We start from the raw sequence: 14,226 nt of genomic DNA on the forward strand, positions 1-14,226 counted from the left end.
CCTAGGCAGGTGTGCCAGAGCATAGGTCCTAGATAGGCCCATGGGGGTGGGGGAGGCAGGGACAGCCCTGAGGCCCCGGTGTGCCTGAGACAATGCCCTGTAGCTGGCATTGGGGCACTGCATGGCAGGGCTGCAGCTCCATATGCACCCCTACACTCCCCATACACACACCTAGGGCATCCTATGCCAGTCCCACGCAAACCTTCCCAAACATCCTCTGTGCTCTCCCCTACACGCAAGCTATGCAGTTTCTCCAGAACACACACACACAGATCTCCCATATGTATTTCATTCCCAACCCATGTGAGCCCCTAAGCACACTCCTCTACACTTCCCATACATGCACCCCATAGATACAAGGTCTGTAACTCCCACATCCCCACAGGCTCTGCAGCGCACAGCTCTTATGACACCCATGTGCATCCCTACACAATCCTCATACACCCCGCACCCAGGTCTGGACGTCCTCCATCCGCAGCAGCTCCACCTGGGCGAGCCGCGCTCCACAGCACCTGGGCTGGGCTGGTCGTGCCTCTCCCTTCACTGGCCCTGGTGCCCCTGGGGCTCCCCCTGGACCCCCGGCCGCTGCCGCGGGAGCCTCCACCGGGAAGGAGTGAAGGGCAGCCGCGCCCACCGCAGGCGGTATCGCCGCTGGGCACCGCTTCCCCCGCGGGCTCCGCGCTTCCCCCGCTGCCGCCGTGCGCGGGGCAGCCCAGCCCGGCCCGGCCCGGCCCGGCCGAGCCGAGCAGCAGGTGGGCTGAGGCCGGAGCCGCAGATCCAGGGCTGGGCAGCTCGGGGCGAGGCGGCTCCGGCAGCGCTCCCGGAGCCGTGGGGCTCTCCCTGCCGGCCGCGCCCCGGGACGCGGAGGGAAGCCCGTGGGCGGGCACGGGTAGGGGGCACCGCGGCATCCTCCGCAGGGGGAGGTGAAGTAGGCGGAGAAGGAGGAGGAGGAGAAGAGGGAAACCTGCTTCTCTAGAGAGACGAGGTAGCGGCGCTGCAGCGAGCCAGCCCAGCGGCGCGGGCTGCGCGCACATGCCGGGTTTGGAGCATCGGAGCCGCGGGATTGCTGCGGGTGTCTCAGCCCAGCTCCCGTCCCTTCCCCGGCGAGAGCGCCAGCTGGGCTCCGGCAGGGAGGAGAGCTCACCTACGAATCCCCTCCCGGAGTGCTTTAATCCCAGAGCAAGCAAACCTGGTAGTAAGTACTTGTCATATTTTATGTATGATTTTTTATAGTTTTATTGTTCTCTACTGGCAGGTAGCAAAGGATTTCTAAGATGAAGCATTTATAGGCTCGGCTGTGAGGATAATCTCTCTGGCTCTCTCTTGGCCCCCTGAGCCTTTCTAATATAGAGATGCATATGTGGAGGCACATGTAGCAACATTCCTTCACTACACATCTACATCTTTAATGTTTCAGACAAAATGCATGTACTGGGATTATTTTTTTTTAACTTCTGCTGTTCTCAAAGTAATTTGTATCATGTTGCACAACATGCTTAGTCTCAGAGAAGGCTAAATCCTGGTGACACCACTTAAACATCCTGCATGGGGATGGGGAACGGAGATGAATGTTTAAAATCATTAACTTGGCAGAGACAGTGAAATCACTTCTCTGCAGGCTGCCTTCATGCTATGGAGCAATATGTTTTTGGGGATTCTTTGCCTTTTAATCCTCTTTCCTGTGTGTGCACATCTGGACTCTGGCCTGGCACTGCTCCCTGCACTCCGGCTGGAAGGGAGTGGCATGGCAGACTAGCAGGGGCTGGAGACCAGGGATGAAAAGACCTTCCCTCCTTTTACACTTTAAAGATACATTTTGCCCTAGTCTTGTCTTCTGCAAAGTAAATCCACAAGAATACTCCTAGAGTCAGGAAGTGGAATCAAAAGTGTTTTGAAGGCTGCATTATTCTCCCTACAAAGGGAATGGCTGGGAGGATAAGTGCAAATACCTGATTCCACACCCTTCTTCTAAGGGATTTCCAAGCTTTTTTTTGGGGGGGGGGGCAGTGTGAGTGTGGAGTTACATGACATGCAGAAGGTGTGTTCCCCACTAAGACTCTTCAAAATTATGCTACCTCTTTGTGGAGTGCTGGAAATGCCATTTCTGTCAGTGGAGCTGTAAGAGGAATAGTAATTTCTCTCTCATTTTAAATCCCTAAGAGAATTACTATCTTTCTCCTGCTACTTCCTGCACGCATCTTTATTTTATTTTATTCTGCTAATGACTTGCCTTGTTATTTGCAGAACATGATATGTGTCTTCCTGTGCAACTGTGTGTTTGCTGAGATGTTTCTGGAACTAGGTTCTAGGAGAGCGTTTTAGGAGCTTCCTGTTTTTAAACCAAAATTATATTTACTAATAACTGAATATTTAATTTTCATCTGGCACATATCCGGTATTTTCTGTTTCCTTAAGTGATACTATTTTTCTGTAGCTGGTCACTGTGTGCTCTGCAGTTTGTAACAAAGTGCTCATGATAACACATTTTCATAGTACACTAATGTTACACCCATCCTTAGCCTTTTACAAATGAATGCTACAGGACAAGTGTTTTAACTCCAAAAGTAACTGGAGTGATTTTGTTGGTTGTAGTAGGAGAATGTTTGCTGGCAGAGGACCAGCCACTAGAATGATACGCAGGATGACCAGTGCTGGTGTGTGACCTATTACTGGCATTTAACCTTTTTAGATGGACATGAGCAGAAAGGAAATGCCTGGTTTAATAAACAACACAACTAGAATTTTATATAAACGTGGGAGGCTCACGCCAGTTAATGGCACTGACCCCATTTTTATTGGTCTTGTAGGGAAGTCTTAAAAGGTCTGCTGCAAAGAAAGTTATAAATCATATTCTCTTCTGTTGCAAGCATGTGTCCATAGCTTCAGTTGTCCTGCTGTGTGGTGCAAAGGAGAATGAAGGAAATAATTCGGTGACATTCTGTTGGTTTGCTTGTATAATGCTGAAAGAGAATTTATAAATAAGCTTTATGAAATAAGCTGAGATTACATATTGCCACTGGCTTAGGTTAAATGTAAGAGATGCATAATTTTTTACCAGTTTTTGGTCTGTTTCGTGTTCTCTGCTCTCCCTGGCTCCTCCTTTAAGTTCATTAGGACTTCCTCTGGGCGATGATCCGATTTTTACAGTCAATCAAAATCCATACCAATATCCTTTCACAGGCCAAATACACTGTACTTAGAAACACTGTAAACCAACAGCTACAAATTACTTTCAGAGCCCTCCTAAAACAAAATGCAGATGTAAATACAGTTCAGAACTGCTCCAAATGCTGTGCCTTAAAGCTGTGGATGTCTAAATCCAGAAATGTGCTCAGAAGCTTTATTTGAGAACTATGTAAGGAGATGGCTAAAGTTCCTGGTTAGACCCTGGAGAATTGGTAGCCACAGTCTGTGGCTGTTGGACTCTTCTGGGTAGTTTGAATTCAGGTCTGAGCATGGGCTGCAAGTGATCCTGGTTTTGCACACAGACTCATCTCCTTTCATTCATAAACTTGTTAAGTACATAATAAAACATGCTGTGGTTGTTTGTCTCTGCTGTGTTTAGAGCTGTACTCAATAGCTTTTCCAAACTTTATTCCACAGGTATGAGTTAAGAGTAAGGAAGATAATTTTTTTCTTCCCTTTGCTGATTACACACTCTTCTCTCTTTGATGCTGAATTACTCTGGTTTTTAATGACCTCCCATGGAAGGTTAGGTGATCTTTTCTGTCATAGTTTTAGAAACACCTTGCTGCACCTGTTGCAGTAGACTTTTTAAAATTTTCCTGTGGCATCCACTACACCAAACAGGATCTTAGCAAGCTTTGTACAGCTGCCTTCATCCCACTGATGGGAATGCTTCCATGATGTACATTAGGGCTATACATGTTGTTTGGATTTCAGCACTGGGTGCAGAGAAGATTGATTAATCTATAGTGCTGAAAAGGATTTATCAGTGAAGCCAGATGGTTCCAGGTAGGATGGACTCTAAGTTTTGGGTTTTTTTTAATTTGGCACAGTTTTAAATGTCATCCATGTTGTCTGGGTTTTACTCAAATCTGTGTCTTTTACAGTATGGGTTTTGCTGAAATCTTGTCTTTTCTGAGCAGTTGTACAGGGTCTATGGAGTGTACTAGAGCAAGGTCTGTCTCTAATAATGTTTTCATTAAGCCTCTCTACAGACAGAAGAGTAAACTAATTGCCAGACTAACATGTCATTTGGCTCTGTGAACAAGCTACTGAACACTAACTTATGAATGGAAACTTAAAAGGCTCCTTAGCAACCTGCTACATGAAAGAAATGCCAAAGTGTAATGAAACTACGTTTATATTCCTGTTGTTGTTGCTGTTAAAGCTGATATAGAATTCCAGTTTAGTTTTCGTGGGAAACTTAACTAATTTCATAAACTTTTTTTGCCTCTAAACTTTCAGCAGCTGCTCCTTCTATAAAAGCTAGGAATAACTGATTCTGCTTTAGTAGGAATGAAAGGAGAATTGAGCTCTATAGAAATGAGGAGATTAGAGCTCCATGAGGCATATACCCATTTAATGCTGCTGGAAACCAAACCTGCTTGAATAATCTTAACTCTCACTTCTGGTGAGCAGAAATTCTAGGGGAAAAAGAAAAATTCCCTTAGTGACTTATTAACAAAGGCTTTTCAGGTTTGCTGGGATTTATCATGTGAGCCTAATCTACCTTTTGTTCATCCAGTTGGCAGGCTTTAAGATTTAAAAGGGTCTGCAGAAACTCCTCCCCCAAACTCCTTATTTAATTAAAGAGGCTTGGTGCGTTATTTACTTTTAAGTCTTCCATTTATGTGGGAACAATGAGTTTGGGTTAACATATTCTAAAATATTTGTGAATGCTTCATTATGAGCAGGGAAAATAAACAAACTAACTGGCTACACCTTTAAATTCACACTGACCTATACGGGTTCAGTGAGAATGACTGAAAGTAAGGCTAGACATATGTAAATGCTAAAGTAAAAACACAGGTGTGTAGCTCCACAACAAATTTGTCAGCCTCTGTAGGTGATTTAAAGGGCCTGGAGGAGGGTTGGTTTCATTTGCTTCTCTGAGAGTCATCGAATATGCAGATCAGCCTTTGCACATACCAGTAATTTTTATATTTTGCTTTGGTAGTTCATCAAAGACGGACTGGTAAATGTAGTTTTCTCACTAGCTCCCCCAGTTCCTTCTCCTCCCCCACTCCATTCATCCCTGTAGCTGTGAGCATCAAGTTGCAGATAAAACGACTTCTGAGAGAGCAATGGGATGCAGCTCTTGCCAAAGGCAATTAAGTGCTTAGGATTACAGTGTGCTTTACAAAGTGTGTTCTTGCTGAATCCCTTTCCTCTTCTGTTTGCTGGCACTAAGCAGTTTCTTGGCACTTACCTTTGTTGTAACAAGTCTGAGCATTGCTAAACTTCACTACAGCATGTCTAGCAAGCTGCAGTGTCTTCTCTTTTGAGGATAGTCTTTCTGGTGATTCTTTACTGGGAGTCAGCTTGACCTCATCACCTTTGCTGTAATTGGATTAAATTCACTCACTTGCCAAAAACACGACCAGCTGACATATTAATTCTTCAGACTGAAGTGCTGTTTTGTATGCATAGGTTCCATGGTACCAAAGGCATTTTTGGGGCTTGTGATACAGCCAGTGTGTCCCAGGATACAGAATTGTCACAGAGGGATGTTTTCAGTTACTTTCTTCATTAGAAAAGGGTTCAAACAGACCACACATTCTGTGTGAAAGTAGAAGATCTAACCTGTGGGAGAAGAAATGACTTGCTCTATTTGCCAGTCCCGTGCATCACTTGCTGCTGCTTCTTGTGAAATGTGATAAACAGCTGAGAGCCCACAGACATCCTGGCTGAGGAGAGTGAGTGATGGCGTGTGCTGTTTTACATACTCACTGCAGTTTATTTCTAATTATTGCACAGCAGGTTAAAATAATTTTTCTGAGTTGCTGTTTTACTGCCTTTTTTCTGTTATTCTTCAGCAATACTGTGATTGGAGGTATTTGCAGAGTGGCAGGATGATGTCTGAACAAAAAAAATATACTCAAAAAGGATACCGGAACTGTGTAGTGAAGGATAATCTGATCACCAAGCCTGTAGTTTTACCCAAAGACCTTTTATATACTGTTTAAACCAGTGTAATCCAGCTTTCAGTGGGAACCACTGCTAAGCAGCAAAAATTACTATCCTGATTGTTAACCTCAGCAAAATGTGAAAGGATGAGTGAGTAATGGGGAGACCAAGGACCGAGTTGCAAATACTCTTACAAAGAGGATTTGGGAGACACAGTGGTACCCAGTATGGCACAGGCACTCTGAGATATTCCAAATAATGAAAGGATCCCAGTTTTAGCTTTTCTTATCTGCCTGGAAGTACTGCAAGTTTCCTGTTTGCTGCAGAAGCCTCTGAGAACTGTGTTTTGCAAGCAGCATGGGCCAGAGGAACTAGAGCTCCCAGCTCTGTATTCCGAGCAGGGCATTGTTGCACTTGATTTCAAGGTGATGTTGCTTTCTCTAAATTCTATAAACTGATGAACATTTCCGGTGCAAAACAATAGGCAAACAAGGTGAGACGGGGGTGTGAGATTTTCCATATCTTCTAAATGACAACCACGATTTAGTTTACTATGTGAATGTGCAGTACAAATAGTAACCAGGATGTCTGCTTTAATACCCCATTATAAAATGCATGTAGTTGCTTAATATTTTTGGCAGTGTTCACTAATAAGAAGTTGCTTGTCTCCTAATGGAAGACATCTATAATTCCATTAATTCTTTATAATAGTGCAAGCAGTTTGTTAAATACTGAAGTGAAGGGTTTTTTCATTCACATGTTTTATGTCATGTAATTTAAATCAATGTAATTTTAAAAAAATTTAAAAAACCCTCAGTACCAAGATACTGAACATCTCTCCTGGACAAAGATTAAGTCTGACTGGGTGAAAATAATAAAGTATGTGGGAATGTTCTGTTAGAAGCCCTCACAAAGTCCAGGTCAGACATACACTGGATGTTCTTATACTGTTGATTGTATCAAAAGGAAAGTTACAAACCAAAAGCAATAAGCAAGCTGTGTTTAAAATACACAGGAAAGAGAAATTTGTCAAGAATGGGCTGCTTTATTTAGGTTATTTTCCTCAGACCTTTCAGGATCATAAGCTTCCCTTTCCTTTGGTGAAGAAAAAAAGAAGATATTTAAGTCAGTGCTTCATGTCTGAAAGCGTTACTGACTCATCACTAGTTCAAGTCCAGCCTGGTTTGGAGGTGAGAAACCTCTTCTGTTCTGTGCAGCCTAAGTTTACAGCAGAGCTGTTGTGGGTTAGGCTGGGGAGCCCTGCCTGCACAGGCTGCTTTTTGAGAGCTGACATTGTGGTCCTGGTGGCCTCGGGGGTGTATCATGGGCAGAGCCTGAGAGAGCATCGCAGAGGGAGCCCTGGCTTGGAAACAGCAGCTGGTGTCTCACCCCCAGCATCACAGCAGTGCAGTTCCTCTGACCTCAACAGAGTTGCGGCATTCATGGTTTTCAGTGACGTGGGAGCAAAACTGGGCCTATATTCTTTTAACTGGTCTATTTAGCAGCTCTTTTCCATATGCAGTCTCCATGCCAGTGACAGGAGCTTCCTGGAACTGACAGCAGACACAAAAGACCCCCTTCTCTAAACCATTGGACCTTAAGAATTTTGAAAGGATGTTACAACAAGCCTCATAATACACCATTGTCAGGCTCTCTCTGAAGAGGCCTGCAGTGGTATCACACCTCTAAGCTTTCCAGAGGGGGTGTGATGACCCCACATGGAAAAAAAATACAAGAGTAATGGTTTGGGTGGCTATGAGGAATTTTATGGTACTACTTCCCCTGGCTGTAACTTGAAACCAGCTGGAGGCATGTAGTGCTAACTGAGCTCTATATAAAGAGGCCGGCAAATATCTGAGCATGTATCCTGCAGGTTTTTAAGAAGAGATCTTGGCTTGTGAGTCTGTGCATTCTGGCTGGCCCTTTCTCACAGACAGGGGAGTGGTGAAAGAAGGTTTGTTTTATTTTCTCCTACATTTCCCTTTCTTCTTCCTACTCACTTTCCTGTTCCTTTGCAGCACAGCAGTTTTTCATGTTGCTGTGAAAGTGTCTGTGCTTGTGGGTAGAGTGAGCACATTTGAATGGAAGAGGCCGTGGGTTTGGGAAGTCTTGAGCTGCAGCATTCCCAAGGGAAGGGCAGGATTTGCATTCCCTTCCTCAGCCCTGCTCAGGGATGTGCCTGAAGGTGTGTCTGTGGGATGGCAGTGGGTATCCAGGAGGGAATCCCCTCACGGTGAGGGGCAGGAGCGGTGCTGTGCAGGCCTGACCTCCCGCCATGCCGCCCTCGAAGCCCTTCCCGCCATTTTACCTCAGCCCCGGCCTGTGGGACCCATGTTTTGCTGCAGCCCACGGGGAATTTTGCTCAAGTTTTATGCTAAGGTCAGCCTGAACATGGGCACTGGGGTACTTATTGATGAAATAATCCCATCTTGTGCATAGTAAAAGTCAGTTTCATGTGTGTTTTCTTAAAATGCTTCTAAACTCAGTCAGCAGGAGCATTGCTCCTTCACTTTACCTGAAATTGTGCCTTTAACAAGCTCACCTCAGATGACAATAAAGTGTTGAGTTCCCACTCAATCTATTTAGTTCTTCCCTGATACAGAGCTCAGTTATATTCCTGTTACAAGGTATTTCCAGCCTAAGCTGTGAATGTTAGCCTGAGCAGAAGTGGAGGCTCACTTTCTGACTGGACCACGGTGACAGCCAGAAAATGAGGTTACAAAAATAAGGACTTGCAGACACCTCACCAGCAAGGGCAGTCCAACATGGTCAGACAGTAAAACAGTGTGGGCCTTGTTCCATTCTCCACATGTGCTATTTACCTTAAACTTAATGTAGGATCCTCTAACTGCAAACGCTGTACCACTTTTTACTTTTTTGTTTGTCTCAGAGGGTGAAAGTAAACATGAATGTGTAAATAAGTTTTAGTACTTGTTGTTACATTGATTTTATATTATATTGTACTTTGCTGGACAACTGAGGTAACCTTCTTTGAACTTACTCATCAGTTCATAAGCACTGCAGGATCCTGTGGGTTTATTATATGCATGTACACCTATAATACAGGTATATTGTATTAGTAGCATGTGGCTATTGATATTGGAGTAGGGGACTTTAGTAACAAGCCTACTCACTAAATTGCAGAGAAGAAAAATGCATGATGTTTCATGTCTGTTCATGCCTGTCATGATTTCTGCGGTGAGCTTTCCAGTGCTAGTTCCTTTCTAGCTGGTTTCCTTACAAGTGTAAGGTTTTGAGACAGATTGTGTCACAGACAGGAACAAGAGAACTTTGTCAAATTTGGTTAGTTTATCTGTGTAGCATTAAATTTTTTTTCCCTGAAGGGCCAAATAAAAATATTTTTTTTAAAACTGTATGAGTAACAAGATAATGAAATAAATTGAACATCAAAACAAAGGATTTATTGTCTTGAAAACAAACTTGCTGTAATTGCATTTCTTGTGAGGTTTGTTTTTTTTCTTTTGTCCAAGCTTATATTTCACTTACAAGACAGGAAATACAGCCTTGCTGATTGCATTTTTAGAGCTATAAATAACTTACTGTCTTCAAAGATGGTGTTAATTTAAAAAATGCTTCTAAAATGAAACCTTGACGAACTAAAAATTAAATTGGGTGGGTAAAATAATTACTTACTGTACTGTGTGTGCAGATGTTAAAGGTGTTTTTAGGGAAAGGGTGTTATAAGAGAAGTTCTGGCACCTGTAACTGGTCTAAATTGTTTAATTTCCTTTTCTTTGCTGGTTGTATCTATCCCTGTCCCATTCTCACCCCTGTCATGAGGGGGAATGAATATGTTTGCTTTCTATCACCTTGCTCTTTTGTTGGGATCATTCTTATCCTCAGGAAGTAGTGTGATGTGTGGGAACTCTAAGCTGACCTACAAAATGAATAACTTTAGAACTGCCTCAGTGTTGCAGTTAGCCCACTGTTGCGTCTGACAAGTTAACAGGAGAACCTCCAACAGCTGTTTCTTGAGATCCATTTCTCTCCACACATCTCCAGTTTCCACAGCTCTTCTGTTAAGGATATTAGAGGATATGTACCTGTTTAGTCGTTTAAGTATCTATTTATGGACCTGTTGACTGGAGTTTGTTTAATCCCTTTTTGAACCCATGAACATCCTTTGCCTTCAGAGTCTTGCGTGACAGCAAGTTCCAGAAGCTTGTAACCTGCTGGATAAAATGTCCTTTCTATTTAAATGAGTTGGTTGCAGTGAGTACTGCCTTGTTCTTGTTTTGTAGGGTTGGGCAAACAACTGTTGTGCATTTAGTAGCTCATGAGTTTTTTGTTGTGCCTGGTCATATCCACTACACGTATGCCTTTTCTGAACTGAGGACTCCCAGCCTTTTTAGTAGCTCCATTTCCATCTGGTTGCCCTTTTTGACAACTTGGTAATGTCCTCCTTAGTATGTGGAGAGCAGATCACAGTATTAAAGTTGTGGGAATGCTCAGGCTGTGAAGAGAAATGTCCTGCCTTCCTCTTTTTCAGAGGATTCCAATTATGTTGCTGGCTTTTTTTGACTGCTGTTGAACACTGAACCAAGGGCTTCAGAGAACTGTCAAGGATGGCTCTGGCTTCCAAGTAGGAACGTTTAGAATTGATATTGCCTTGAGGAATTACTGTACACTAAAGCCTATCTGCCAACTTTCCTCAATAATTTAATTTTGTTATTGATAAACATGCTAACATCAGTCCCAGCACTGATCCCAGGAATTGCATTGCTGATTCTTCTCCATCTTAAGAAGCCTGTGAAGCACTACTCTTCCTAATGTTCACTCTCCTACTTCAATAAATTCAAACTTGCCAGATTGTGGTTTCCAGGTTCTCTACACAGCCCTTCCTGCAGCTGGAAGTTATGCAGGCAAGATTTGTGATTCTCAAGCACTGAGACTCTCTGTAGCTCTGGTTTACATACCTTGGCTAGTGGTCCTTAAATTCATACTTGGGTTTCTTCAGAACTTGTGTGAAAATTGTTTTGTCTCAGTGCTTTATTAACATCTAGCTTCCTTGTTCAGTCTGGTATTTCCTGATTTTACTTCAGATTGGTCTGGTTCCTCTACCAGATTTGCAACAGAGAGTGCATTGGATGTGGAAATCTCCCCAAAGATTTCATCAGTAAAGGCTGATGTAAAGAATTCCCTGAGCTTTTCTTCTACAACTGTATAATCCCTATCTGTACTTTATACATTTTTGTCGTCCAGCAGCTGGACTGCTTTTCCTAGCTAGTTTCCTGTCCTTGATGTATTTCAAGAGCTGTTTACTAGCACAGTCATCTTTGTTTGCAGGCAGTTTTTGGATTGTCTTTTAGCCCTTTTAATTTCCTGCTTACATTTTACTTGCCATGTTTTATGGGTTCCCCTGTCTTTACTTAAGCAATCCATTTTCTAAGAGCTGACCTATGCCCTGCAATACTCTCCTCACTCTCCCTGAGTCTTCCTGCTGTTTGAACTGCTCCTTTTGAGTGACCTCTTCTTTTTTTTTTTTTTAAATTTTTTCACATCCTTCACATTCAATTTCTTAAAATTAAATAACTGTACATAGGTTTTGTTTGATGGCCCTTACATCAGAGCTGTTCTTTGTGTTACTTAACCAGTAGCCTTTTTAGTTTTCTCTGGTTTAGATGGTCCCTGTTCTTAGAAGTTTCTTTTGCACTGGAGAGCTGTATATGGATCTAGAAAAATGATATTATATCATCCATTTCTTTTGCATAGGGGCTAGTACTGAGTATTTATAAACATCCTTATATGTTCTTGGTGTACAGCACCTGTTAATATTGTAATACTCTGTGGAAGCCATCTATCAAAACTGAAGGGCACAAGCTTTGTATGAAACTGTCTGGTGCTAATGGAGCTGGGTATGTTATTACCTTTTGCATGCATACAGTATGTGCAGTGGTGATGAAAACTTTGTACTTCTGAAATCCTGAACTAAATTATATATAAAATTCAAAACCTACGCACTCGAAACATCCAGCAGGAAGATAGCCCTGCTTTTCCAGTTTTGCAGAGATGAAAGAAAACCTGAAGGAGAACTCTCTGTGGTTATATGAGAAGTCTCTGTGGACATGTTTACAAGAGCTCAAGTGTGTTTATATTCATTCCTGTGCAATTACTGGAGGATTGTCCTTATTCCATAAAACATGTGTATACATTTGAAGGAGGAGTACAGGTGTTTACTCTCTACAGATGCATTTTGAAGGACTGCTTGTACAGATGCAATCCAGCATTGAAACAGAATATGCAAACAAATTATTGCTGATTAATAGTGCTTGGCTAGTTGAAGCTAATATTAATCAACAATACCTAGGTAGGTGAATAAATGTAGCTACTGTCTTCTTTTTGCCCTGACCACAGGATTAAATTACTTGTGGGTTTTTTAATTTTATTTTTTTTTTTACCACCGAGGCACACCCTGTCCCCTGCTAATTGCAGAATGCCTCGCATTCTGTAGATGGAAACACCTAAATTTGCAGAGTTCGTCTGTTTGAGCCTTTACTTAACCTGTGAGTGCTGGACCAATCTTGTTTCGAATCTAGCTATGTGTCTGTGCTTTGTTGTTGAAACTCTTGGATTCAAGCCTGCTAGATTTCTTCCAGCACCAGAAAGCTGTTGGAAATGTATATGCTGTCTGGGTGATGACTTTACTGATGAATTGCAGGAGTTCCCCATCCTATGATGAGCTAAATAACGAAGGAGGGTTCTATGTTTCTATAGTTACTGCAAAAAAATGAAAGTGAAATTGTCCAGAGCAATTTCTTCATCAAAGCTGACTGAAATAACATCTGTGGTGAAAACCTGTGCCTCATCACTTCATTATGACACATGCAAGGGAAGTGATGCTAAGTGAAACAGTTGCTTGTCATGGAGAGGAACTGATCTTCATGATACAGTAGACTTCTTACAGTTCTGTATCTGACTAACCCATTCTCTTGAGTGATTTCTTATCAAGTGAAATTTCTGTGGCTGTCAGGATCTTTTGTGGTCCTTGACTTCTGTGGAAGGCTTTAGCTGTGGCATTGTTCTCACTGCCAGGCTTCAGAAGGATTTTCATTGTTATCTAGAGACCATCTTCTTCTTTGCTATTGGATTGGCAGGTTTATGTAGCTACTGCAGCCAGACTTCACTTGTTTGATATTTAGGTATCAATAATTTCATCAGGATAATAATTCATTGCTTTCAATTAATTTTTTAACATTCCTTAATTTGGATTATTTGCAGGATCTCTACTAGGATGTTTAATGAGTGGTATGGTCAAATACATAGTCCTTAATACTTTCATCACTAGGTTTCAAAACACTTTACAAAGGAGTATCAGAGAGAAAGGAATTTGAAAGGACTTCTCTAAAACCTGAAAAAAAGTAAGAAAGATGAATCTTCTGTTTTTATGTCTGAATGCAAAGTTGTCTTATTTTAACTAAAATCAGTTTAGGAGTTTACTGAATAAAATTTGTGAGTGAACATATTTGCATTACCTTTAATCTGGACTTAGCCTAGATTTAGCTTAATATACCAGAAAAAATCCAAAACCGAAATGAAAAAAAGTCACTTAGAAATGCAAATGGACCCATGAGAATGTTTAGGTATTATCAAATATTTAAACTCTTAGCTTTAAACTGCATGCTTCATGTGCAGAATTTCTGGAGCTCACTGGAGAATCTTTTGGGGGTGAATTTTTTAGCCTAATTCACTATGAGTCTCCAATGCATGATTCTTTCCCCCCCCCCCCCCCCCACCACTTGAAATTTAATATTAGTTCAAGCTGGATTAATTAGATCAAAAATATGTGCTTAGTTAAGTGGCAAGCCAAAATAATAATTTCTTCCAAGATGAGAGATTCAACTTCTGAAACTGTTTTCATATTTACTCTGACAACTTATAATCCATACCTGTTCTGCTCTGTCTGCTGATCAAGAAGACTCTTAGGTGCTTATAAAGTAGACATGAAGCTACTACTAGCAACTTTTGGGAGTTTGTAGCCTGAAAAATTAACCCTTTAAACTTATTACATGCATTCCCTGTGCCTTGCCCCTTCCAGACAACAGTTATTCACTTTCTTCTTCAAATGAGATCAATTGAATGTGGTTTGTAGGAAAACTGCCCTGCAAAGTTCCT

The 14,226-nt window shown here is 42.2% G+C and overlaps 1 protein-coding gene across 2 annotated transcripts in view; it reads left to right on the forward strand.

The window, feature by feature from the left end:
- The first annotated feature begins 978 nt into the window (after window positions 1-978).
- The window catches only part of MYLK (myosin light chain kinase), a 196,197-nt gene continuing 182,949 nt past the window's right edge, over window positions 979-14,226 (forward strand). Inside the window, exon 1 of one of the 2 annotated variants that reach the window (XM_041473044.1) lies at window positions 979-1,195. In XM_041473044.1, the coding sequence (XP_041328978.1) occupies window positions 1,033-1,195 (163 nt within the window). In that variant the 5' untranslated portion in view covers window positions 979-1,032. The remainder of the gene's footprint in view (window positions 1,196-14,226) is intronic. The other variant, XM_041473043.1, reaches the window with a different exon arrangement.

The sequence above is a fragment of the Pyrgilauda ruficollis genome, unplaced genomic scaffold (genome assembly GCF_017590135.1).
Source record: "Pyrgilauda ruficollis isolate IOZ18807 unplaced genomic scaffold, ASM1759013v1 scaffold3, whole genome shotgun sequence".
Lineage (NCBI taxonomy): Eukaryota > Metazoa > Chordata > Aves > Passeriformes > Passeridae > Pyrgilauda > Pyrgilauda ruficollis.